Raw genomic sequence first — 27,309 nt, 5'->3', positions numbered from 1 at the left:
GGAGAGAGAAAGTGAAAGATACAGGCATTAGATTCAAGTATGACATGACCAAGTCTTTGGTTGGAGGATACCAAAAAAGAAAACGCTCCTGATGGGATGGTAATGGACTTGCAGATTGCTGATGACTCAGTATTACTAACAGAAACACGAGAGAGTGCAGAAGCAGCAATCCAAAACTTTGCCTCAACTGCTGCAAGCTATGGGTTGATGGTGAGTTATGAAAAGACAAAGTTGATGACTTATGGTCCCAAACTGTGTGTTGAAGATGCTGGGGATTTGATATAGGGATTCCCGGTCGCAGTGTGCAACACGTAAAACAGCTCAAATATCTTGGTTCTATCGTATCAGATGATTTGAGTTTAGACCTGGACATAACAGAAAGAATTGCACAAGCAGGAAAGTGCTTTGGAGCACTAAAAGAAGCCGTCTTTCAGTCTCTCCATGTAACATCTGAAACAAAAAATGTGCTGTTCCAGTCAACTGTCTTATCAGTTCTACGGTATGGGTCATATTCTTGGGCCGTGACTAGAAGAGATATCACAAGGCTTGTCACATTTACAAATCAATGTCAACGTATCATGCTGGGTATAGACAAGTTCAAACAACAATTGGAATGAATCACATCAACTGACATCAGGCACAAGCTTGGCAATCTTGAAACTGCAGAAGACTCTTTGATGGCTCAGAGCCTTAGACATCTAGAATGTATGGAAGATCATCGTCTGCCCAAGCAGCTGCTTCATGCGTGGCTACCATCAACTCGTCTAGCACATGGGGTCAGACTAAGGTGGAAAGACAGGATTGTAAAAGACCTCAAAATGGTTGGCCTAACAAGCACCTAGTCCCAGCTTACGCAGGACAGGCAGAAGTGGAAGAACGTCACTTAACGTAACTCAATCGTCACTTCAAGAGTAGAATTAGAAAATGCCAAAGTAGTCAGAAGGCTCGTGACAGAGCCGATCCCAGCAGATATCAAGACCAACAGCCTCTGCTGTGCACTACCTGCAAGCAACTGTTTAAGTCACAAACAGGGAAAAAGACAAACTTGGAACAGAGGACAAAATCGCCTAGATCCCCGGGAACAAGCAAAGGTCAGAATCAAGTGCGACAGATACGGTCGTTTATTCACACGAGAGAGTGACAAGAAAAGACATAAATGTCATCAATGTATTTTAGATTTGTGACGTATTTACCAGATAGTGACTTCCTTTTTCTTACACTTTTTACGTTTCGCCATCATTGATGTGGATGGGCAGTTGAAAGTTGAAGGTGTGGTGGTGGTGGTGGTGGTGGTGGTGTGTGTGTGTGTGTGTGTGTGTGTGTGTGTGTGTGTGTGTGTGTGTGTGTGTGTGTCTGTGTGTGTGTCTGTGTGTGTGTGTGTGTGTGTGTGTGTGTGTGTGTGTGTAGTGTGGTGTTTGATTTTTATTAACATAATAATTATAGATGAGATGTATACCGTATTGTCGCAAATAAAAGACAATCTCGAATACAAGTCAATCTTGAATAGAAGCCAAAACCCGAAGACCTCATACTGCGTACAAGCCAAGCCGGTCCCATTTACAAGCTGATGTTTTGTTCAAGACGCACAGTACGCATATGCGCTCAGTCACGTGCATGTGCGCATGTGTGGCCATGTGCATGAAGCATTCAATGACAATGACGACGAAGAAGCAGCTGACGCTCTTGAAACTGGCATCTTATGGGAGTAATGTCTATATATCCTAAAAAATCTTGCTTTTTCAAGAGGTACATGGGTGTCATGTCTATACCTTAGCGTTTACGAATAGCAAATACGCCTGTCTTGAATATAACTTTGTCTTAAGGTTGGTTCACAATATGCGACAGAAAGCAATCCGTTCCTTTCTGTCAAACCACATCAAAGGTACCGCTCGAGACGTATGACAGACGAATTGCTTGACTAAGCACTGATGGACGGATAGAATCAATTCTATTTTGTCCGGTCAGTCAGAAGTTGACGGACTGCAACAGGAAATGATAAGGTACTGTTACCCAATCAGGGAAGTGCAAAAACGAGGATGACGTAATCATGCAGTACAGGAATGGTAATCAGTGGAACGGAATGTACATGTATTGTGAACACTGCTGGACGTGACAGAGAGCTGTCCATCACGTCTCTGTCGCATATTGTGAACCAGCCTTTACATAGTAGCCTGGATTCCAATTCGGCTCATACAGAAATAAGCAGGGCTTGTATTTGCGACCAAAGGGTAAGTACTATGTTTTAGTTGTCGACTATAAGCAACTTAGCTAACAGTCTATAGTCTACATATGTATAATCAATCCATACATCCATCCGTGTATATACATAATATTATAGTCAAGTATTTGTATTATCTCTAGTATATATATTATCTCAAGTATATGTATTATCTCTAGTATATGTATTATGTTTAGTATATGTATTATCTCTAGTATATGTATTATGTTTAGTATATGTATTATGTTTAGTATATGTATTATCTCTAGTATATGTATTATGTTTAGTATATGTATTATCTCTAGTATATATATTATCTCTAGTATATGTATTATCTCTAGTATATGTATTATCTCTAGTATATGTATTATGTTTAATACAAGCTCAAATGCCCGGCTTCGCCCGGGGGACAACACATGCCAGGTGCTTCTCCTTTCCACTTCATAGCGCCGCAGTTGACACACACGTTTGTCATAGAGCCAATACAACATGCAAGTGGAGGAGAGACAGGTCGCATTTATAGGTAGAGATTATATCAGAAAGAATCTAAAAATGCGTTTGATGGTATCATAGGTGATGTTGGCCATGAATGATTGCAGTGAATAAAAATGTCGCGTATACACTTGCAATCAATCGTATAGTACTCCCGAATATTGTGCTGTCCCATTGAATGAAATAAAGTCACGTGCAGTTGACAGATCCATCAGAGCAGAACTGGAAGTCACATGCAGTACTCACCCGAATAATTCGTTCCCCGTATCTAACGAAGTCACGACTCGTACCGACTCTCGTCATTTTGACAGTCCCGCTGAACATCGTCTCTTCGAAGACGTTGCTGGCATTTTGGGGAACAGGTGCATTAAACACGGCAGCTCCGTATCTAACGAAGTCACGACTCGTACTGACTCTCGTCATTTCGACAGTTCCACTAAACGTCGTCTCTTCGAAGACGTTGCTGGCGTTTCGGGGAACAGGTGCATCAAACATGGCAGCTCTTCGACGATCGTAGACTGGCAAACGACTGTGGACGTATTTTTTCAAGACCCGGATATCAGCAAAAATATCTTCCATTTCCCAGCATCGCACGAAATAAACGACACGCTCAGCATGTACCGTCCAATGTCGGGAACGGGCAGTCTGAATTTGGTGGAGATACAATGTGTCGTTCCAGAGATATTCGCGCACGAGCGGAAGCGAGTGGGATCGGCAGGAAATCGCGTCGTCGTGGGAGAAGTCAGGAAGACGACCACAGTCTCACTTTCGACCGAAATGAATTCGGCGTGCACGAGCCAAATTTGGCTGAGATCGGACTCGCCATTTTTGAGAAACGCTCCAACAGACAGACACACAGACAAACAGACACATCTCCTTTATATATATAGATACGTATTATCTCTAGTATATGTATTATGTTTAGTATATGTATTATGTTTAGTATATGTATTATGTTTAGTCTATGTATTATGTTTAGTATATGTATTATGTTTAGTATATGTATTATCTCTAGTATATGTATTATGTTTAGTATACGTATTATCCCTAGTATACGTATTATCTCTAGTATACGTATTATCTCTAGTATATATATTATCTCTAGTATATGTATTATCTCTAGTATATGTATTATCTCTAGTATATATACTATCTCTAGTATATGTACTATCTCTAATATATATTATCTCTAGTATATATATATTATCTCTAGTATATATATATTATCTCTAGTATATGTATTATCTCTAGTATATGTATTATCTCTAGTATATATATTATCTCTAGTATATGTATTATCTCTAGTATATATACTATCTCTAGTATATGTACTATCTCTAATATATATTATCTCTAGTATATATATTATCTCTAGTATATATATTATCTCTAGTATATATATTATCTCTAGTATATGTATTATCTCTAGTATATGTATTATCTCTAGTATATATATTATCTCTAGTATATGTATTATCTCTAGTATATATACTATCTCTAGTATATGTACTATCTCTAATATATATTATCTCTAGTATATATATTATCTCTAGTATATATATTATCTCTAGTATATGTATTATCTCTAGTATATGCATTATCTCTAGTGTATGTATTATCTCTAGTATATGTATTATCTCTAGTATATGTATTATCTCTAGTATATGTATTATGTTTAGTGTATGTATGTATGTAGGGAAACAGACAAATATAAAAAAACAGACGAATGAAAGACGAGACGACGTCCAGACAGCGAGACAACCACAAACACACATTTCCGGCTAAGCATTGCAACATCACACCATTCGCACAACGTCCACGCCCACGCACTTCATCTCAACCCGCACAAGCGACTGCACACACACAACACATCACAACATCGCCTCTCCATCCCTCACAAACAACACGTAACGATATCATATCCGATTTCCTTTCTCTAACTGACATTTCCAAGCGAGAACGAGACAAAACGCTCAAACCTTGTCCAGACGATGAACAATAAAGGCCCCACCGCCTACTGCCTCGATGACGACAGCAAGAAACTTGGTGTTTACGGCACAGAAGTCGGCATCGTGAGCGTTCCTCGTCACCGAGATGCCGTCGTAGCAGCGATCGCGTTTGTGAGCCTTTCCGAACACGTGACGAACTTTGGACGCTCTCATACGAAATGCCATTGCCTAACGACTGCACACGCTGACAACAATTCGTACACAAAAACGAGAACGTCGACCAACTAATGTGACCGGCCACGAGACCTCGGAGAGTCGTGATTGGCTGTGGTGACACACCCTTATTGCCATATTTGGTCATCGGCTTTCTTTGGGAAAAGAATACATCCGGGAGGTCGAACACCCATATAGCTAGCAAAGTGGAATAATTAATTAATTTGATTACGATTGTTAAGGGTTTGCTTATGATCAAACATTTTTAAAATAAATTGTAAACTTTAATTTATAGTAATACTTTTTAAATGGTCACAACACAGGATTTCTGTTAATTTTTCTTGTTGTTTAGCTAACTGAGACTCTTGTATCATAGTTGCTATAAAGGACATTAATTAATATCATTATAAAATTTTCTGTTAATTTTCATGTATAAATTCAACAATCCCACGTCAATTAAAAACAATGCCTTGCATCACATGCTTTTGATATGGCAGCACTATTACAAATATTGTAAGTATTCAAACCACAGAACCACATCCGCAAAAATTATTGCACATGCGCAATTGGAACTTCCAAGTAAAGCATTCTAACTCTGCAAAACCTTTTATTCTAGAGGTCAACAAAATCTATCACACGTACAGTATGACAAGAGTGTAGTCAACAAGTTGACAGACAAGGTACACTGTACGAATATTGTTGCTCTCCTCTTGTTATTCACAGCTATAAAATGTAAAAAAGGTAGACTAATATATGATGTCATTTGTGTCAGCAGATAATTACGTAGACACAACGCAATACACTGGCAAAGCCAGGCAAACCACAATCTAAGATATTACTCAGTTTTGAAATGACAACATAACAGTACGGCTACTCAAGTTCGTCTGCTACGTTGCATCCATCTATAAAGAACAAACAATGTCAATCATGATGTACAGTAGCACGTACTACAGCTAGTACAAGTGCTAAGTATCTTCACTACTACAAAATAGAAACTAGACAGCACTCAGAAAGTGCAAACATCCACTAGGGCAGCTCTGTACCTCATAATGCCACTAACAATCTTTTTCCATGGCAACTATTTGAAATTAAGGCTTTTGTGTTAACCCCAGCATGTACAGATACTGTAACCGACATAATTTGTCCATCAATAATAGCACAGAAATGGTATTGATGGACCTCCCCAATATTAGGCCACTATTTGTTTGTTCATAGTTTCTCATCAGAAGTTCATCTCAAAACGATACGGGCGAACGGACCACTACCATTATGTCATTATTCTTCACGTACTTCTTACTGCACAGAATCGACTGCGGGTGTCCAAGACAACGCATGTTATTTAATATCAAAAATAACTTGTTCAATACCATAACAATGAAGAAGCACTATAGTGCAACCCTCTGTGTGCCATAGCTTTGCAGCTTGAATGTAATTAGTCAAAGCCAATTAGAAGAGCTTGAGAAAGAGACTGACATCCGATCACGTATTTGCCTAGCAGGCCGGTTGTACGCTGGTCCATAATGTGTTCCTATACCTACCGTTTCAAACATCGGTAATAATAAAAAAATGTTGCAAATTGTTGAATAAATCCTCTACTGAAGGATGGTCTTCTTTGTTGTCAAACAATATCCACACAATTTGTCTTACTTGATCAACCTGGACAGGTTGCTCGTGAATCAACAATATTGTGCATGCGTAATGAAGGTAATGACAATTTCATGCGGAGTATATTTTCCATGCAGACATTGATGAGAAACTATAAATCAAGAAATAGTGGCCTTAGTAGGTGTTTATACATCCTGATACATGTGTGTTCAATACTACATACATATTCACACAGTCCAGAACTAATTAACTCTTTTGGAGTAGTTGCATGACCTTTTTCAAATTCCTGTTTGAGCATGACACAGCATTGTGCTTTGCTCCCAGTGTGGCCTAACTTGAGGTGCCATGCCCTGTCTCACTGGTCTGTGTACCCTATAATATCTCGTGCAGGAAATACTTAGTTTCTAGCCAAACCATTTCCCACTGTCATATTTCCTGCCTGGAAGTATGTCTGGCTATGCAAGACGATATGCAACCATCCCCACCTTGGCAGGTAGCCCTGTGCCTGTTTTGAATCTTGGCTGGACTGTAATGGACTTACTAACACTGAGCCACATGCACGACCCCGTGCAGAAACAAGTTTACGTGTTCATACGGGTGATGATTGGTATCCACTTGCACTCTCTTGCCATGACTACTTTTATCGTAAAGCATAAAATCAAAATGACTGCAAGGAAATCTCTTGCCTACAGTAGTCAGCCAGCTTTCACATATATAACTGCAATGTGTTAAAGGTGCCCGCTCACAATTCACCAGGAACGTGCAGACACACCCACATAAACTGTGTCATAATGAAGCAGAACAAGGAAACATCTTATGATGCACCACGTTCTATGACATACAATTTTTATTCCTAGCATAGAGGCAAATAGCATTCTTGTCCACCACAACAGTTTTGCTCCTCGTACTTGACATTTCAAGAAAGCTAACAACAAGTGTGTTAGGTTGTTAATCCACACATTTACCATTTACCATCTTGAAATAGCTTGCTGTTGAATGAGAAAGCGCTTTCTCAATCGTTTTCTTGTTGCAAGTAAACTAGAAATGGGTGGAAACCAGACCATTATTGTACTATCGTGATGTCATCCGAAACTCAAGAGTGTGAAGTAGCCATGGAGAGGTGCTGGACGCCACAAACAACGTGGATCATGCATCTATCTTTACATGATAGTTACTAGTCTCGAAGTTCCAGACCCATTTCAGGTCACAGGCAAAAAAAGAAGATCAAGAATCTGAAATCGCTTTGTCGTTCAACAGCAAGCTATCTCAAACTGGTAAATAAATGGTAAATGTGTGGATAAAGGCACAATTTCAAGTTTGTGTGGGTGTATCAGCATGTGATTAAATTCGTGAGCGGGCACATTTAAATGCCTGTTAACCCTTCATCGACTGTTATTATGACGTTGTGCGTATGTATGGTGGGCGTGGGATCACGTGCTTACCTTATCTCCACCTCCATTTACTAAACCGATTTACATCGGGCTGTTTTCCCGAAACGGATCCTTTCTTTCTATTTTCAAACTATAGCTTAAACAAATCGCTAATAAATTCTCTTTCGAATGAGCTTACTTTCAACTGTCTACATTGTAGGAATCTCGAGATATCGCAAGTTCCGTTGACGTCACACCATGACCGAACTTCGCCCACGTGACTTTGACTTTGAATATCCGGCCTTCTCAGCTTCGCTGGCCAATCAAACTAATTTCAGCCGTTAGACACACCCTTTGGGCGTGTCTATACATACGGGAAGATTTTAGTGGCGCATGCGGCTTCGTCACAATTTTTTCCGAGACGCTGCATGGCGGTCATGGCGGTCTGGTCGTCCTTTGTTCTTCGAAAGTATTTCGCCAAGACTTTGGATGCAAAAACAATATATTCAAACGTTTCTTACGTGTGTTTCGTGTCGAACGCATCATTTGAGGCCGATACGATGAAGAACGAGTGAGGTTTCCGTTTGTAAAGACAGCGATGACGTGTCGCGCTGTAAGTACATCATTTTCATGTCTAAACGTTTCGTTTTTTGCAACATCTTTTCAGTAAGTGTTTCAGTAGCTGTGTTGCAAGTTTGGCCGCTAGCCGTTGGGTATTATTTGAGTTATGCCCATAGTAACCGCTTGTTCTCTGTTGCCATGGGTATGTACCCATATGTTTTGGTTAGAAAATGATGTCTAGAACAATCATTCCAACCGTTTTCTAATATTCTATATGTTTATTAGCTCTCCAGACGGCAATGCAACGCACAAGAAAGCAGATCTTTTCTATTGTGAAGACAGCGGCGACTCAATTAGTGTAGCGTAGACAGGAACTTGACATGAACGCATCGAAACAATCATCAATAGCTATGAGAATTGTATCATTCAAAAGCGCAATTAACAGGCTTTTCATCGGTGTGTGTTTTGTAATTTCTGCTTCTGTATTGTGGCTACAGTTCTAATAATTGGCAACTGGAATGTAGATTACCTGCGCGCGCTACTCACGTTAATTACAAACAGTGGATAAAGGGTTAACAGGCACACCTTTGAGAAACTGATTAGAAGATACCATCAACTGTAATCATAAAAACTAAATCCCTATGTAAGAAATTGGTTATGTGGTAAATCGATGTGTCACATGACGTGTCCCCTGGATTCTCCTCCCTTAGTAAAAAACACCAACACGTGCAAGAGCATAGTCACGTGACAACTGCAAGCAGAAAGAGTTCAAGGCTTAGGTAAGAGGTTGGGGCAACTAAAACTGAAAATAAATAAATGTACTGCAACTGTATCGTACACAGTGACTTAGTCTATGCAAACTTCGTATACTCACCTGTCTAACTGGCACTCCATCAGGCGTTGAGTTAGCAGGAACTTCCTGTGTGTTTTCATAGCCACCTTTTGATTTCATTTGACTCTGAACTGAATTCAACTAAAATAAAAAAAATGAAACCGAAATCACACGGTGGAAACAACAAAGCGGTCAACAAGTAATGACGGTATCAACGTCATTATCACCTAGCTACATTGTTGCTAGAGTCAACAGTTGTCCGCACGTCGGCAGCGGAAGATTTGGGCGTGGAAATGAGTAAGAGCAAAACGAAAGTGCACCACACGGCAATGACTCTCCCTCTCCAGTATTTAATACGTAAAAATCATGTGTGATAGTAAACGAAACAGAAGACTCGTGCATGCCTGCCCTCTGCTCTCATCCGGGATATTGCAACTGCAACTTCAAAACTTCCACTCGCAATTGCAACACTTTACACAACAGAACGACATCGTATCGTTACCCTTTACTCGCCATTCGACCAATTTGCAAAATACAAAAGAGCACAACGCCTAAAACCTACAAGCAGGCAAACTACAGCTCACAAAATATCGTTTTTCGCCGTTCTCCGTGCTGCAAAGATTGCTAGCGAATAACCACACACACAGCTATTCGCTTGCATTCGATACGAATACGCACAGATGGGTTACAAGGAGAAAGGGCCCCGTAGCGGGAAATGTAAGGTGTACATGTGACATTGTCATGTTCTCGTCTGCCTATCACTTACGTTCGATCCTGCAGACGTGTCTCCTGACCCAATATGTCCTGTATGCTACACAAACAGTGCGTAAGACCGTTATCGACCGCAACACAACGAGCATAACTAGCTAGAACATGAAGAAAAGCTTCCCATCGCATGCAAAAGAGAAGAACGCAACACTAACTTGAAAGTTTTCAGGAGTTCCTATCATACTCTTGTCGATTTTTGGCCGCCGCCGAACCTAAAGAGAGCAGAGTTGAAGTGTGCATGGTGAAAGGAGCTCGGACGCACGATCTAGAAACGTTACCGGCTGCTCTTCTTGTACCCCACACCACGGACAGAGGAACCAGTCGGCCATATGAAATTCAAACACGCTTTTCGTTATCGCTATAGAATTGGAGTGGTTCGCTTGATCAACTAACCAAGTTGTGCATGGGAGATCGATAAGTCCCCGGATAAGACAGGACTGGGAGTGACGTCATTTCAGTACAGCGACCACACCCAGGAAGACGTAAGTGGAGTTCTTGTACAAAGCATGCAATCTCGTGCAGAAAACTTGTACGTGTACGTTTGTTAGGCTACTGCGCATGCGTGGAAACACTGCAGTGTGGACGTATTTTTGATTTGATGGCTATTTTAGGTAAATTGTAAACACGTCTCTGCGTACTGTACAACTGCACACCGCAGACTACTGCATACATACGGGAACTATGCTTACAAGAACGATTTCTGTTCTGTGCTGTGTGAAAGCTCAAAAACGACTTGAATTCTAGCTAGAGCTAAGAGATAGAAACGCATATTTTATTTAGAATACCTTTTAATTTTGCAGCGGTTATTTTCTTGTGTCAAACAGCTGGAATTATGTCTCACCTGCATGCTAGTTCTATGTAGCACCATGTAGTTCTGTTTTTGAACGCCACAATTTGACAAAAAGGCACTAGCCACAATAAAGTACATACGGGGAATGTATGCAAAGGTGTACACGTTACAACAAGCAATGTTAACGTACGTTATAACCCACAACTCCCGGATATTTGTTGCATGACGATGTCTGATTTACGTTTGCGAAAGACTCTTGACGAACTTGTTGACTTGCTTCACGAAGCTCTCGCTGGCGATACAGCCGATGTTAAACATATTGAGGATCTGATGGAGGGCTACACATCTAATGCAGACGAGTGGCGCTCGTTTACGTCATTCGACAAAAACAAGTAGGCAATCTCACTTAATAACGGCAATAAAATGTTGCCCGCGCGTCTTGTAGAGGCAATGGGTTTTCAAAGACAAACAAATGACGTTGCCTTCATGTCATGTTCGAGCGTTTTTGTACATGACGCTGTCACGTGACTATCTATGGTGTATTTCTTGAAGTGTTGAAAGGCATTGTCTTTCATGTGATACGCGATTGATACAAGACAGGTGACTACTACGCAAGGAATTTATTCGCTTGAGTTTCGGTTCCTGTTCATTATAGCGACGTCCGCAATCTACATAGTCAGTCAGACTTGTGGGGAACATCTCTAAACAGTGACGGCCAGAGGCACTTTACGACTAAATGTTGCAACTCCACAATGAATTATCTGCTCGCAGTCGTAGTTAGGACGTATTATTTGGTTATCTCTTCTGCCTCTTTCTTAGAAGAGCGTAGCTAAAACCTATAGTTTGCCTAATTGGTGACAATCTTTGCTCGCTCGCTCGCTCGCTCGCTCTCTCTCTCCCTCTCTCTCCCTCTCTCTCCCTCTCTCTATTTAGATAATTCAACATCAACAAAATACAGCAGACAATTTCAACAAGCTATAGGAGGAGCTGAAAACAGTTCAACTGAACTAAAACGAAACTATGACTAAAGAAGAACTCTACATAGATTACGAACTACATAAGATTCTAACTAAGCATGCACTATGGTAATTACTTTAATTAACTAAAGTCAAGTCCAAAGCATCTGACAGGCTGCTTCTGACGAAAGTTGGCATCCACAGTGGTCTTTGGGACAAGCGATTTCATCTTTTCTGACATGATGGAAACGTTTTCTTTTTGAAGACACGTGGCAAAGCGTCGGCGCCACATGTGGAGGAACTCAGCGCTGGATATTTGTAAAGATGAAGCTGCGAACTTTGATGTTTCCGATAAAAAATTTTGGGCTGAATCACTCCATCGGCCAAATACTTCCATTGCAAACGGTTTGAAAAGATACCCCAACTCTCTAGATTTAGAAAGATACTTTGTGTTCTTTTGCTTTTCTCTCTCTGTAGCAGCAAAGCCTGCTACTGAATGACTTTTAGAGATGTACTTCCTAGCTGCAGGATGAGCAATGGTAACGTCAAGTAGAAGTTTTTTTCCATCTTTATAGTCATAGACAGCAACATCTGGTCTTTGTTTTCCATCGAATTGATCTGGCAACTCCTTTCTGCATCGATATCCAACAGAGGTAAGCATTTTGTATAAACAATCTGCAATGTGATCATGGCGTCGAATGATTCCCCCTCCCCATTTACACGTTAGTATGTGGTAGCCACTACTGTCAAGAGGTTGTTTACATTGAGGAATGCAGTTGTCTAACGCTTGCAATTCTGGCAGAGGAGCACCAAGTCGCAACAAAGAAGCAACACGGAAATCCATGTTACTCATAGTGAATTCCTGCGTATTTGGTATAACGTCCAGCCAGCTCCCAGCAATAGGCCCACCGCAGCTAATGACTCTTGCCTTATCATATTCAGATGAACAGCCTTTCAGGAAGGTCTGAAATTGAGTGTCAAGGTGGCGAGAGTACAATCTGGATTGTAGTTTGAAGGGTTGATTAGGCAAGTCTGCCAATGAAGAGATCAAAGATTGTCTATCAGTGTGAAAAAGTTTTATTTCCTGAAGTGAATCGATCAGGTGGTCGGCGATTGAATAGACTGAAGGAGCCCTATCATCACAAATCCTAGCTGGAGTAATGACTGTATCACAGAAAGAGGCTAAAGAGGGCACTCTCAAAGGAAGCTGGTGTAGAGTGCTCGCCCAAGCTCCCAAGAAAGCACATGGAGCAGTAACACTCATTTGAGATAAACCGAATCCACCTTGACTGAATCGAAAGGAGAGTTGTACCCTTTGTTGCTCAGATAGCTTACAGCCGATGATGGCCTCAAAAGTATTTATGATTGCTACGTCAAACTCTCTCGTAGCCTCAGCAGTAACCGTTGGAGGAACACATCGAAGTAAGTGTGAAATCTTTGGAATTCCACAGTAACGAAGGATTAGCATTGCGGATTGTGTATCGTCAATATAAGGAAGTTTTGATAGGAAGGTTTTGGCAGTGTTGACTTGCTTCATGCACCGATCTTTAACAAAAGACAGGGATCCAATAGGAGTTCCTAAGACAACAAAGCCGTTCTTTTGTACAGGAATGTTCAGAGGCCAGTCATGGATACCGATTGGTGAGAAAGCTTCACATTTATCCTCTCTCAATTCTAATCCAATTTTAGATAGTTGAACTTTCAAATTGTTGTAACAATTGATCACTTCCTCTTTTGGCCCTAGAATCATGCTGTCATCGAGATAGCTAGGCGTAAGAAGTGACTCGTGATCTTTAGCTGCATTGATCAGTATTGGTTGAAGAGCTAGGGCAAACAATAGGGGTCCTAGAGGATCGCCTTGTTGTACACCTTCCTCGGACAGTATAAATTGTGTTTTACAGCCCACTCGAACAGTGAGTTTAGCTGGAGGAATATAACATTGCGCCACAAATGGATACAGTTCCGGAAAAGTTGAAGCAACTTCAGACAAAAAGGCAGACCGATCAACAGTATTGAAAGCATTTTTTGCATCAGTTTTAATAACAATCCACTCCGGATGCTCCTCCAGAGATGCCTGAATGAGATGTGTCATTAGCTCAGCTCCACCCGGCGTTGAAACTCCATATTGATGAGGGGCAAGGAAAGTCGAAATCTTCTTCTTGAGTTGATGACATGCAAGTTTGGCCGTCAGTCGTCGAAAAGAATCACCAACCGCAATTGGTCGGACATCATTCACGTTTTTCTGCAAAGCAATCAACTTTGCGCCAGCTAGAATAGTGGCCACAAAATCTGGTACAGAACCTGATAAATAGCTATTGCACAAAGAATGCAAATGAGACGTGGTGTAGTCAGAATCTAACAATAATTTTAGATGTTCAAATCTCCAGCCATTGAAACCGCAACTAGATCCATTCGGACAATTTTTGAGAACTGAAATGAACAAAGAAAGAGATACTTGGACTGGAGAGCAGGTGGGTTTGTGGTGCTTTAGTTCTTCAGAGATAAGATTTTTGCGTTGTGGATGTTTTTCTTGCAGACGCTGAAAAGTCTCAAGGGATGTAGTTGCCAAACCTGAACTTGTTAAGAGATTGCCTGCTCTGGAAATTTCTCCATTTCTCACTTTTGACCGGACTGATCTGATCAAGCTAGATGAAATAACACTATCAGAATCAGGGCATTCAAACTTATTTTGACGTTCGTCAGGACGAGGCACTGATGAGTGATAAAGTTCGTCAAACCTCAATTCTCTGAACTTTTTATATCGGCTTTCATGTTCTTTCTTGCCACATTTGCCACCACGAGTCACTGGTTGCAATAGAAACCTAGGTGTTAGAAGAAATAGTTTCCACGCTGACAGGTCACTGCTGTTTTCTGAAAGTTTCACTAGAGACATAGCACAACATTCCCTGAAGAAAGCTTGTAGATGCCTAGGTACGTTCGAAATAGTTGGAATAATTGACCCACTAATAGATTCAAAATCTAAGTTGTCAAGAAATTCCCAACCCTTGGTTCTGCTTCCGGGTGATTTGACTGCTGGTGATGTACTGATTTGATCAACATTACCCTTGACATTTGATGTCTGGCCCATGTCTGTGTCAGTCGCACCTCTTCCATTCCACTGTAGTTGTAGCAATTCCCCGTTGCTAAGGGTGTTAGCCAGAGGTACACGTGATGATGCAATGGCTTCATCAGCCAATGAACGGCGGCTGGATGACAATTCGAATTCCGTGACCTGCCCGTTACACGTATTGGACAGACTTGTAACGGACAAACTTGAAGAATCAAACGAGACAGCAGCCGTCGCTGTGTCAAGATTATCTGCCAAGCTGTTGGCCTGTAGATTTGATTGTGCACTTCTGCTAGAGCAGGCCTTGCTGTGTCTTGCAAGAGCGTTGAAGCCCGTGAAAGCGCACCTAGAAACGTACAGCTTGTTTTGCATGTGACGTCTTGTGACTACTACAACTTCTCGTACAACTCCGGCAGCTTCTGTAAGCTGTCTCGATTCTTTTAAATGGCGGCTCTAGGGAGAGGGGAGTGTTGCAACTGATGGGGCGGGAACACCCAGCTGGAAGTATATTGTTCAACCACCCTTGCCGGTGTTGCCAACTGAACAGGAGTTGAGACAAATTTGTAGCTCCCCTAGTTTCCACTTCTAGCCTGTCTCCAGTTGGTGGAAGGAGCAGCCGGCAGCCGGCAGCCGGTGTTTCGTATAGTCTGTACTGTGGCGGTTGGGGAGATACTGGAGTCGCTCCTTCCTAGGCATGCATCACACAAAACTTCTAACTGTCAAATTGTTATTCTAGCACAGGATTTGGTCAGACTTCCAATTTTCTCCAAGGCTAGAATTTGCATGATTTATCTACGCTTTTACCATCTAATACCCTGTTTACACGAGCATGCATAGCGAGCCGAGCCGAGCCGAGCTGAGTTGCGCCAGCTCGTGCCAGCCCAGTATTCCAGCTCGCGTTTACACGACACTCATTAGTAACGAAGTCTCTTACGTAACGCACCCATTACGCTTCACGTTTGTACGTACTACGTCAGCAAGATTGGGTGCTTGTAGATTTTCAGGTAGCATTACTTGAAATACAACGTTTCTGTTGTTTCTGATCAAAATTAACATCTTGTTGGCTAATTTTATCTCATGCCGAGCAGCACCTACAAGTAGAATGATTGGCTGCTCGTGCCATTGTCTGTCGTTGCTGAGTGTGACACAAAGAGAACAACGTGTCGTGACTGGTCACCGCTTGCATAGTGCAGCGTGACACTCATATATGGTAATTTTTTGAAGTAGTTAGTCAGCCACAGAGGTTTGGTGCAAAGGGAACCCCGTTAGTCTGTAGTTAGTATAGCAAGTCACATGTCACGTGACTTTTAAAAGTTCCGTCCCTTTGACTTATAGCTTTCAATTAATACAATACAATAGTTGAATACTACTGGAAGGTAACGGAAGAGAGTTTGGGGTTGGAAGAAACATTTTTAGTGAAACAATGGGAGAAACCAGAAGAGGCTACATTTGCACAGTCTAATCTTTAAGACAAAGTTGAGATGTAAGCAGATATCCTCCACTGGCTGCTTTCGAGGAATCTCCAGAACACCCGTTAGTCAATGCAATTCACATTCTGTTAATATCTCACAAACCGATTGGTCAGACCTACTGCACTCGTGGCACACTTCTCGTTTGGCTGAAACCTAGAAGAGCAGAAGAGGTCTTGTGATTTCTTCTGACCTCTTCTGAAGAAGGTTATGAAACTACTTACTTCTTACAACTTCTTAGAAGAGGCGGAAGAGGATGAAATGGGCCTGTAACTATAGGAACCTAACTGTGTCATTCAATAGTTCTACTTGGTACTTTACTGTTTGAGGAAGTCCAGTTTGACATCCTTGATGATATGCCTATTTAATTAACAATGTATGTGTGAGAGGGTTAATGGCCTGTAACAGTTCATTTAGTCTCATAATTGTGGTGAACTTGGAGGATTTATTTTTTGAATGACATTGTTTTGTATGCTTTCTTTCATCTTCTGGTATAGATGGATACCTGCTTACTTTAAGTCAGTTTTGTGAGCTGTTGCTCTTAAGTTGGTATGCAATATATCTTAGAGATTGCATTTGCTGTCTACCATGAAGCTGTGGTTTTCTGTTCAAGGTCAGGGTGGTAAAGCACATTCATAAATTTGCTATTATGCTGAACTTTGTGCTCCTGTCATTAATCAGTCAGCACCAGTTCATGTTGGATCAGCTACTGTGCATGTTGATGGTGGTGTATCGTCTCTCTTATTTGCATGACAGTTGACTGACAGTGATGTGGAATCATGTCTACAATGGCTTGTGTTTAATGTTTTAATAGCAGTGTATCGTTGACAATATTATGTACAGTGGACTAGTCTTTTTCATCCAACATACATTTTCTGATGACTCAGTTTGTGGATAGAAATTAGTATTATTTATTTCTGAAATGTAGTGAAGGAAATATTTTCAATCTTATACTACATACTGTACGGTGAGCTATTGTATTAATTAAGCAATTGGCTTATTGTACTTGTAGTTGGCAACAAGGAGGTAAAGACTAGAAAATGCTCATATGAAATAAAATGTTCTCCCTTGCAGTGTTAGGCAAATCTTCTCTAATTTGTACAAGTTTGAATATGGCAGTCGTATACTAGCAGCTTTGTAACTCTGTGGTAAAAGTAAAGAAATGTACATGGTGCACGTAAGAGCACAACATCTCCCACTCATTCTTCACAAGTCTTTTTTTTTAAAGAATGGAGGATTTTCTAAGCAGAACTGTTGGATAAGAATGTAGCTGTGACCTAGCTGCATACCGTGCTTCTTCACCTCAAGTATGTTCTATATTTTGACACTGGAATAAGGGACCTTGCTACTTTAATGCCGAGGTCATTTCTTTTGGCATTGCTTTTTAGTCAGCGTGTCTAGATCTTGTCTGAACATGTCATGGGACTCTCAAGCTGTGTGTGGATTCTTGGTCACACTTTACACCCATGTACGTATTTTTTATGGGCCCTATACTCTGAGTAAGCTCTATGTGCAGAAACTTTATGTCCTAATAACATCTGATAATAATTATTAGCCTACCATCTTGGCATTGCACCACTCTACGTACCATGCACTTGGGACAACTTCTATGTGAGTCAACAAATACAATCAACTGATATGACTTTTTTGGATTGAATTGTGGATCGAAGATACCATACAAGCGCATCTTGAGGGATGCTGCTGTACTAACTAGGAAAGTTTAGGATGCTATGAGCAATATACATGTTGCAATTGCCTTCTTCGGCGTAATCTTCTTTTCGACCTGACACAATTTGTCGATCTGTATTGCTGAATTGCCGTCACTAATAATGCAGCGAAAGCTTTCTGATGATCCATAAAACTCAGAGGTAGCGTACGTTACGAGTGGCTACACCCATTGACCCGCTAGAGGCTTACGTACTACTATGTGTGAACAGGGGGAGGGGAGAACTGGCACTGTTTCCTGGTGCGCGCCGGCTCGGTCTAGCTTCACAACTCTCAGCACGGTTTACAAACGTGCTAGTGTTAATGGGATATTAGTGAAATGAAATTCAAGCCCTGGAATGATTGTGTGGCCAATTGTTGGCATTTGATTATAGAAATATAACAGTTGGTAGTGTGTACAGTACTCATAATACTGTTGGTGTGGTCATCTGTATTTTGTGGTAGGTATACACGTCAACTGGTTGATTCGGGTAATGGGAAATTCAATCTTCTCATTCTTTGTTGGTCTGAAGGACAAGGAAGGTGAGATTCTTTGTGGTAGCTGTGAAACTTTTCTGTTCTCTCTGCAGAGTTGAAGTGATGATGGTTTTCTTAGTTACCGTATATGTTGTTAGTATAGTGGAATATAGCGTGACATTGCTCAGTCACCTCGTTATTTCAAGATGTGATAATTTGAACCTTTTGCTTTCCGACAAAAGTACATGTAACATTGATTAATTGATGTATGCAAAGCTTGGTTCACATAACCTACACTGGCTGTGTTCACACTGCTAGTTATAGCGTAGTTATACAACTACAGTTATATTCATAGTTTGGTAATGGTAGGTGGTTGTTTACACTAGCGTGTACATGGATGGCTATTACTATAGTATCCAGAAGTGGAATGCTCACAAACAGAAGTTCGTTATGTGCGTTAGGTATGTCTGATAAACACGCATCACTTCAACAGTAGACTTATGGGAGTTACGACTAGACATCATCTAGTCTTGCGTAGCCAGACCCTTACGCGAGACTAACCATCTAGGCCTACTACGCATGCGTAACTAGTGTAGCTACGCTCTAACCAAGCTCGCAAGCTTGTATAGTTAGTATATAGCTCAGTTATGAGTCGTGCATGTTCAATGCTGACCCGTGTAGGCGTAACTCTGCAAGTTGTTGTGAGAGTCTGTAGGGACATTGTCGCCAAGGAAGTAGGTTTGTATGGTGACAGGTGAAAGGAGATATAGAATGGCTGATGTTGACCAAATGTATTCTGTGAACCCTACCACAATGCAACAGGAGACCATTCACACCAGTGACCTGCTTTGATTTTGAAAGCAATGCAATGCAAGCATTAGTTGATTTAGAACTGGGGTGTGTGTTTCAGTCATTCGTTGCAGCAAAATCTGTATGTTGGCATTGCCATCTTGTAGATAAAGAGACTGATGTTGACTGGAAATGCTTGTTATGTTACATGATCATCGATGTTATACTCGCAATTTGACATTAGTTTTGGTGTTCATGATAATTGCTTTGTAATGTGTAATGATGCTTAATTAATTAATATAAAAAAACTTTATTTTTGGACAGAATTTTCTGTCAGTAGTGTGAATGTCATATGAATTGGATATGTGGGAAGTTGTTGTTTTGAATTGGTGTTGCAGCTAGGCTGTTTGAGCATGGCATGATGTCATTTATGCCTTGGTCACAGTGTGCCCATGCTCTATGCCCTATTTCAGTGGTCTGCGCCCATTATATCTCACACAAGGAAACTTTAGTTTTTTTATCGTACTGGCTAGTATCAGATAGCCAGATCCTCTCCTGCCGTCATATTTCTTGTCTGGCAGTAGATGGTGGGAGAGGGTCTGCAGTGTTCTCCCCAGAAATCTTAGAAGGCAGAGTGGAATATTTGTGGTGAAGTGGGCGTTACCCAATGCCGTGCCCAATGGCAGTTAAAACTATATTTTACAGATCAATGAGGCTCAACTGTGTCAAGCTCTAGAAATTTCGTCGTCCTTACCCGACAGTGCGCGAGTTGCTTCCATAATAGTCCCCGCTACCAAAATAGTCCCTGCAGGTGGCCGAAAACCAAATAAGCCCCAGTTAAGTGCTTTCGGGAACCAATAAGTGCGAGATAATTGCCCGAGACCAAATAGTCCCAGCGACCAAAAGTCCCCGTACACATGCTCTAGTAGACTTTAGCAAGTGATTGTCTTACATGGGATATTAATCTAAATAGCTTCCCTAGTGCACATTTTTTAGTCCTAGATTGTGCCTTTCGACAAAGAGAGCACAGCAATGACTGTCTCCTTTCTGCCTCACTACAGAAGCCATGGGAAATCATTTAGCCACTGGCGATCTACTCCAGTCATTCTGTGCAGTTGCCGCTTGTTTTCTTTCAACAATGCAGGTGTTCTTAGCTTTGACAGCGTTGCTCGTAAAGAAAGACTCAATAGTTCTCTGCGACGCCGACATGACACATGCACTTCGCTGACATGTACAGTATACATACATACCAATTTGCACGTGAACACCAGCTGCGAAAGCATGGTTAAGGGCTGCACGCCTGGGTGTAAAAGCGTTAGTGTTCCGCACAATTAGATGCCACCCACTGTCTTAGTTAATTAATTTAATGATCTTACTTTGAGATCCTCAAGTCTTGGCATCTGGATGATCTACTTGACCTAAAAGCTTAAAATTAATTGCTTAGAATAAGGCAGAGCGGCCCGCTCTGCCAAAAGATCCTGGGGAGAACACTGTACTCTGGCTACACGAAACTACCCGTGTCCACTCATCTAGACAGGTGGCACACATGCGCTGTGCAATGCTGTGCGCTGTAATCTTAGCTGGCATTTACACTGACAAGATAAATGGGGACCGGCCAGCCTGTTTGAGTAGTCCAGCAGGGTGTGAATTGTTGAACAAGGCAGCACGTGTTTACACTGCTAGTCTAGGAAGGGGCCGGATAAGCGTTATTATCACATGATCATCACGTGTCCTAAATGTAATAAAAATGGACACCAGTACATTGCTTTGTGTGTGCTCTTGTTTGAAAATGGCATAATAGAGTGTGGCACTGGTGAAGTGGCTGAAAGAGACTGCAGCTGACGCACAAATGAGTCATTTTTTGAAATCACTGTCAGTCTAGAAAATATGACGTTGTTGTACGTCCCTCCAGCTGACTTTGGACGCGCTTGTCTTCCCACAACGAAATGAGGTATAATGATCCGTCACCATGCCATATCCGGGAGTACATCAGCTGCACTATGCTTTGTCGATATACTATTGTGCCATCTAGCCTAGTTGCGTTCACACTATTCATCGGGACTGGGCCGCACTGAGGCAGCTTACTCAAATTGAATAGGTTGAGCCACTCCGGGCGCTCCCAACTTGGCCCGGTCACATTTACTTTGGAGTATTTGAACGGGCAGCATCGAGCTGGCACAGTTTGGTCTAGTCGAATGTACTTGTGTAAACGGGGTTTAAGTTAACCTGTTAGTACAAGAACATACAGTGTTGAATATGCTGGAATGTTTTGTGTTGGTGTGTCTCACTGTATTATTGTTGTAGCTGTATTCACAGTCATGCTGGTTCACATTGTTTCATGAAGATTTTGCAAGGCAGTTTGAAGGAGACTCGGTATGAGTGGCCAAAAGAAGGAGAGTCTGCAAAGATGACACCAACTGAATCTTTTGATCTGAAAAGAGATGAGGTGGCATACATGAGTGGTAAGTATGCTAAGGACAAGTCTGTGTTGTGCAATAAGTATGATGATTAGGGTATAGTCACTGTTACTAATCAGCCACATGTGGTACTAGAATGTCTGGGGTGTCATGAAGGACAAAAATTATTGCTTGTTGGGCAGGTGGGTTCAGTTATCTTTGTTTACTGGAACAAACTTGCACTTGCTCTTGTATGTGTAGACACCATATTGTCTAGTAACTACTGTATGAAACTAACTAAAAGCATCAGTTTAAGCCTAAAGCTCGCATGTGCAAGAGTTACGGCAATACCTCTGTGGACCAACTAACGGACGGCCAGACAGACAATTGGAATGCATTGCATGCGCTCATTGTTATTGCTCTTGTTAATTAGCGTGCCAGTTGGTGTGACAATGTCTGCAGGCTTCAAGAGGTATTGAAGGGGTATCGAATGTTGACATTTCCTCGTGCCAGTCACTGTGCCTAGTTCTCTTCTCTTGCTTATTATTGTCTCTGACTAATTAAAGTCAAAGTGGATGAATGCTTTGTAACCTAGAAAGTTAGCAACCGAGGGTTGAGCACTTTACTTCTTCATTAATTGACGGTAATCGTTTTTCATGTGTTTAATTATTAAATTAATTAGATCTCTAATTCAAATTTGGAAGATTTGAATGCAGAGACAGCTAGCTTGAGTAAAGAAGGAATTTTTCTGCGAAGCTGTGATACTGCTTTCACGTCTTGCAATACATTTGTTCTTAATCTCATCATACGCAAGCCAGTCATAGGTCTTCTTCCAGCTTGGCTTGAAATTTGTATGCATTTCTTTTTTAGTTTAGCTTTGCATCTGTGCTTTGTTTTGGAGTTGGTAATAGGTCTCAGCTGGTTATTCATTTGGTCATCGTCACTGCTGTTACTGTCTGTCATGCATTCTTGCTTTACCAGTAGAAGCTGCAGCAGCAGAAATACAAAACATGCCAGACAGCTCCAGTGGAGCTTAGGGCATTCACTTGCAGTCATCACAGCTTTTTGTTGTCGCCTTGCATGCAGCAGTACAGAAGGGGACTCACTAGCATACCTTACTGACTGCCGTGGAACACAAGAAACTGAACTAGTACGCGACTTTTCGTTGAAACAATCTGTAATGGTCCATCATGGACATGTTCATAGCTCAATGACTGCTGACAGCGGAATTATTTACTTACAACTCATGATTAGGCCACTATTTGCTGATTCATAGTTTCTCATCAGTGACCACATGGAAAAATATGCCCCGCACGAAATCGCCATTATCTCCATTATGCATGCACAATACTGTTGATTCGCGAGCAACCTGTCCGGGTTGACCAACTTTTTTGGGTATCCTTCAGTAGAGGATTTATTAAACAGTCTGCAACGTTTGATTTATTGTTATTGTATTGAACAAGTTATTCTTGATATTAATTAATACTCACATTGTCTGGACACCCGCAAATTGATTCTGTGCCGTACATATAAGAAGTACCTGAAAAATAATGGCATAATGGTAATGGTCTGCCCGCACCATTTTGAGATGAACTTCTGATGAGAAACTGAATCAACAAATAGTGGCCTCAATTAGCAATCAGTCCACAGCGGTTGTTTGCACATGTAGGGTGGGTGTGATGGTGCTTCATTAGTTCAAATTAGTTTCAGTGTGTAGTCATGTGTAAGTAGATGAGCCTAAGTGTGCTAGCCTACAAAGTTACTTGCCACATTGCATAGGCATGAGCTAGCTGGCGCTTTCCATACAGATAATTTATTTGCTCAGGGCAAGTGGGCAGGTGTCAGTTTGAGCCTGGTATTGTAATGATTTCCAATGGGTGGGTAGGTTAGTGTACGGTATATCTCTTTATATACAAGTATAAAAACATTTTGAAAAATGAGAAAGATGTCGTGTTGTCATATGAAAAAATAGAAACAAGGCCATGTAGGGTGTGCTGTGACATCTTTCATACAGACTGACTAAGGTATAAAACACATTATAGTGTCTCTAATTGGAAAGTGGCGCAATGTAGGGATGATGTATTGCTCAGTCAGCTGGTATGAAAGATATCACAGCACACAAGGCCTTACATGGTCTTGTTTATACGGCAACCGTACATCTTTCTCATTTTTTCAAATTATTTGTAGACTTGTTTGCATTCTTTTTCTGCATGAGCGTAGATATGTGCAGTGGTAGCGGTGTACGTGAGCAGATATGCAGTATGCAATTGGCAAGGTGGGCATTGAGGCTAGAAGTCGACACACTCCCCCCCTCCCCCCCGTAGTGCTCGGTGCAGGACACATGTAGGTTGGATTTGGTGAAAATGCAACCAGAATTTAGAGAGAAATGCTAGCGGCAGAAGGGCTTTAATCGACCTAGAGTCTTTGGTTGTTAAAAGCGTTACGGAGGGCGATGACACCTACAGTCTACATGGGACTGGTGTGGGTGTGTGATCGCGTCAGCGAGGAATTTTATGCGGCTGTTGGTTCTTTGAGAGGGGCCCCTGTGCACGGCAATGACAAATTTGAGTAGTCATGGACCTACTCCGTTGCAGTCGCAGAGGTTTGGTATAGAAATCAGCTGTGTAGCATAAACAGTTGATAGTGATACCCGCTCTTACAGAAGAACTGAACAATAAGTCAACCGTACATACCAATGCTACTGCATTGGTGATGAAAGGCTGATTTGTTTGTCTGTCTATACATCAATTATCCCAACGTTTCTGGGCTAATAGCCATGAAACGATGCATGAAGCCTGCATTCCACACCACAATGCAAAGGCATGTTTTGGTTGTACAAGTTAATTTAAAGGGGCTCTTTTTGAGGTCCAGGGACCTGATCGTATTAGCGAAGCCACAGGGCAGTCATTTCCTTTCGTCACATCTTATTCATTTTTCTGTTCGTCTTTCAGTTGTATAGAAAGGAGTCAGGAGGGTAACAAGGATACCTGACTGATTTGGCTGCAAAGGAAACAAGCTAGTGCAACGCTTCTTTCGAAAATCTTTGAAGTTTATTGATACATGTAGAATATGTTGTAAGTAGCTTAGTGTATTAAATAGAACTACAGTAATGTGGTTATGACCACATGCAAGTGTTATGCAATTTGAATGATTCATGGTATATTAGAGTGTGAATATTTACATTTGGTTAGAGGAAAGACTAAGACTTACCTTTGTTGTGTATGTCTAGACACTCTTGGTCTTCATCGTGTAGAGAACTCAAGCCACACTGAGAAAGCTGTGTCTCTTCACCTGTACTCTCCACCATTTGACCTATGTCATTGGTTTGATGAGAGGACAAGCACAAAACACACGTGTAGGATCACGTTTACTAATATGGTAAGATCATCGGCAAAGATGAGTTGTATGCATCTTAAAACCATTTTTAGTTCTATCTGGACTAGCATGCTTGTGCTAGGCTGCACTGTGAATCTTGCAGCATATTTGATTGAGACTTCTAGGAGAGATTAGGAAGGCGGGTTAAGGTGTTTATTTGGAGAACATGTATTTTTTCTTTCTAAAAAGCTTGGAAAGGCTTCCATCCTTTCTACTACCCTCCAGTCTGGAAAGGATGGGAAGAATGCTGGAAAGGTCATCACATGATTTGAAGCCCCAGAAGATATCCACAAAATTGTGAATGGCAATGCAAAGTCAGTGCGCAAAGTTCAGTCGGGAGAAGCGAATAGAACTTATAACAGGTAGTGAAAGACAATTGGATGAGTGCCAAAAGAGTGCATCAAGATGGCTATTTTTGGGGTGGTTTTGCAATGCTTTACTCATTTGCCTTTATGGTGTATGCAACCTTATGTATCATGCCATTGAACAGTTGTGCTATTATTGAAGCAACAGCCTTTTGCATTGTTGTTATGCGCATATGCAATAGATGTCACCTTTTCTGTTTCCAGCAACTTACTGTTTTACTTGTATTTGTGTTGGCTTTCCGTAGAGCATATCACATGGCACTAAGAATTTATTGTTGCTGCAGCAGTGCTAAACTTTATATCTATTGGCTAGGGTAGAGAGGCTTGTGTTAGTGCAGTTGTATACCATACAACTGATAAACTTATGAAGAGTATGATGGAGTGTGCATACCATTGGTACTGCATAATTAGCAAATGATGACTACTAAATAGCACTGTATATGTGTAGAAGCAATTAAGATTACTTGCATACTGTCGAAAAGTGAGATACTGGTTCGGATGGTAATTTGTAGTTCTTTTGCACTGCCTTAGACTGGGTCTTGCATTGTTGGAGGGCGATGGGCTGTCTCAAATACCCTGAAAGGAGAAAAATTATGCAGAGGAAAAATTTGTGATTTTGTGCGATTGCAGCTCATTGCATAATTAGATTCCACACATAAGCTTTTCTTTGTGCATGCTCAGTACATCATGCGTAATGTGCACTGGCTTTGTGACCCAGCCACATGATGTGTCAGCTAATGTCTTTGCTTTGTAAGGCCCCTATTTGTTGCATGTCTGTTTCTCATCACCCGCCTACATCCCAGTGACAGGCCTATTATTCATGTAATGTGCATTTGTAATACAACCAGAGCACATGGGTCGTACGTCTCAACTTGTTCCCTGTCTGATTTTGTTACATAATGCTCAACTACATGGTATATTGGTGTGGATTCCCCAACTAAGACATTTGGTCTAGTACCACTGCTGATCTGTTGTGTTCCTTGAAAAGCTGTGCCTTCTGACTTCCAGTGTCATGTGTCCATAATAGATAATGGTCCTGCCTGTGTGCGTCACTTCGAGAGAGCCTAGGTGATGAGAAACAGACTTGCAACAAATAGGGGCCTTACTGTCTATCTCAAAGTATTTCAAGCACAAAACTTCACAGGACAAGGAAAATGTTTGTGCCACCTGTATCTATTCCTGGCAGTCTATCCACCAGGGGCACAGCAGTTGCCAACGGAGAGGAGAACAGAGAGGACTAATTAATTCCACACTAATAGTAATGTCCCCCGAAATCAGACTTTATTTTTGCAAAATTTTTCTTCTTTTAGGGTATTTGTAATGCTAATTAGCCGATATATATTATTGCCCTGGAAGGTTTAGTAGACTATATATAGCATTATGTGTGAAACACTAAGCCATTTCTTTAGGGTATTGCTTTGAATTGGAAGCTTACTTACAGTTGAATATAATTTGGGATTGTTTGGTATAATGTAGCTTTGCTTGTTACCTTTTGTTTATTGAGAAACTGTGGATTGTTTAGTAAGTAACCATGTTTATGTGTGACAGGAAGTGAAAAAGGTTGCAGCTCAAGCTAATGAACTGGAGACGGCTTGTGACGAAGTCTGTTGTACAGAATAATATTGAACAGAATTAGTTGTAGTGCATGTATTTGTAACCTTCTAGAGACGTGAAACATTGTAGAATGAGAATGAGAATAGACCTTCATGCAGTGTTTCGTTCTATTAGTTAGATCTAGATCTTGCTAGTTTGGTCACTTTTAGGTTGTCAGTGAATTATATATTGTAGCCTAGCCTGTAGTGCTGTTGTTGTCCTATATCCTATACTACGATTAATGTTCTCTCTATCTTACATAGCTATACTATACTAGTAGAGACACGTTGATATACCAGCCCTGTTTGATACAGGGAGCA

The 27,309-nt window shown here is 41.2% G+C and overlaps 4 protein-coding genes across 5 annotated transcripts in view; 1 reads left to right on the top strand and 3 right to left on the bottom strand.

Moving 5' to 3' along the window:
* The window catches only part of LOC134188103 (coronin-1A-like), a 28,576-nt gene extending 23,603 nt beyond the window's left edge, over positions 1–4,973 (bottom strand). Inside the window, exon 1 of one of the 2 annotated variants that reach the window (XM_062656295.1) lies at positions 4,690–4,973. In XM_062656295.1, coding sequence (XP_062512279.1) covers positions 4,690–4,884 — 195 coding nt within the window. In that variant the 5' untranslated portion in view covers positions 4,885–4,973. Of the gene's footprint in view, positions 1–2,956; positions 3,305–4,689 lie in introns of those variants that run through there. The other variant, XM_062656294.1, reaches the window with a different exon arrangement.
* Positions 4,974–5,566: 593 nt separating this feature from the next.
* Positions 5,567–10,941, bottom strand: LOC134188061 (CDC42 small effector protein 2-B-like). The gene is made up of 6 exons (XM_062656242.1): positions 10,850–10,941; positions 10,287–10,758; positions 10,164–10,220; positions 10,007–10,051; positions 9,283–9,381; positions 5,567–5,774 (listed from the first exon to the last, which is right to left on the bottom strand). Exons 2-6 carry the CDS (start codon positions 10,335–10,337, stop codon positions 5,760–5,762), a joined length of 267 nt encoding a protein of 88 aa, XP_062512226.1. The 5' UTR covers positions 10,338–10,758; positions 10,850–10,941; the 3' UTR covers positions 5,567–5,759.
* A 61-nt stretch (positions 10,942–11,002) lies between these two features.
* LOC134187777 (cysteine dioxygenase type 1-like) lies at positions 11,003–27,195 on the top strand. Its single transcript, XM_062655928.1, has 5 exons — positions 11,003–11,190; positions 18,460–18,537; positions 21,565–21,722; positions 24,886–25,034; positions 26,945–27,195. Exons 1-5 carry the CDS (start codon positions 11,021–11,023, stop codon positions 27,014–27,016), a joined length of 627 nt encoding a protein of 208 aa, XP_062511912.1. The 5' UTR covers positions 11,003–11,020; the 3' UTR covers positions 27,017–27,195.
* On the bottom strand, positions 11,634–13,517 carry LOC134187776 (uncharacterized). Its single transcript, XM_062655927.1, has one exon. The coding sequence runs from the start codon at positions 13,502–13,504 to the stop codon at positions 11,897–11,899; it is 1,608 nt and encodes a 535-aa protein (XP_062511911.1). The 5' UTR covers positions 13,505–13,517; the 3' UTR covers positions 11,634–11,896.
* Positions 27,196–27,309: the final 114 nt, after the last annotated feature.

The sequence above is a fragment of the Corticium candelabrum genome, chromosome 12, assembly GCF_963422355.1.
Source record: "Corticium candelabrum chromosome 12, ooCorCand1.1, whole genome shotgun sequence".
Lineage (NCBI taxonomy): Eukaryota > Metazoa > Porifera > Homoscleromorpha > Homosclerophorida > Plakinidae > Corticium > Corticium candelabrum.
Note: the sequence above shows the minus strand (reverse complement) of the source record. Positions and strands in the feature narration are given on the sequence as shown.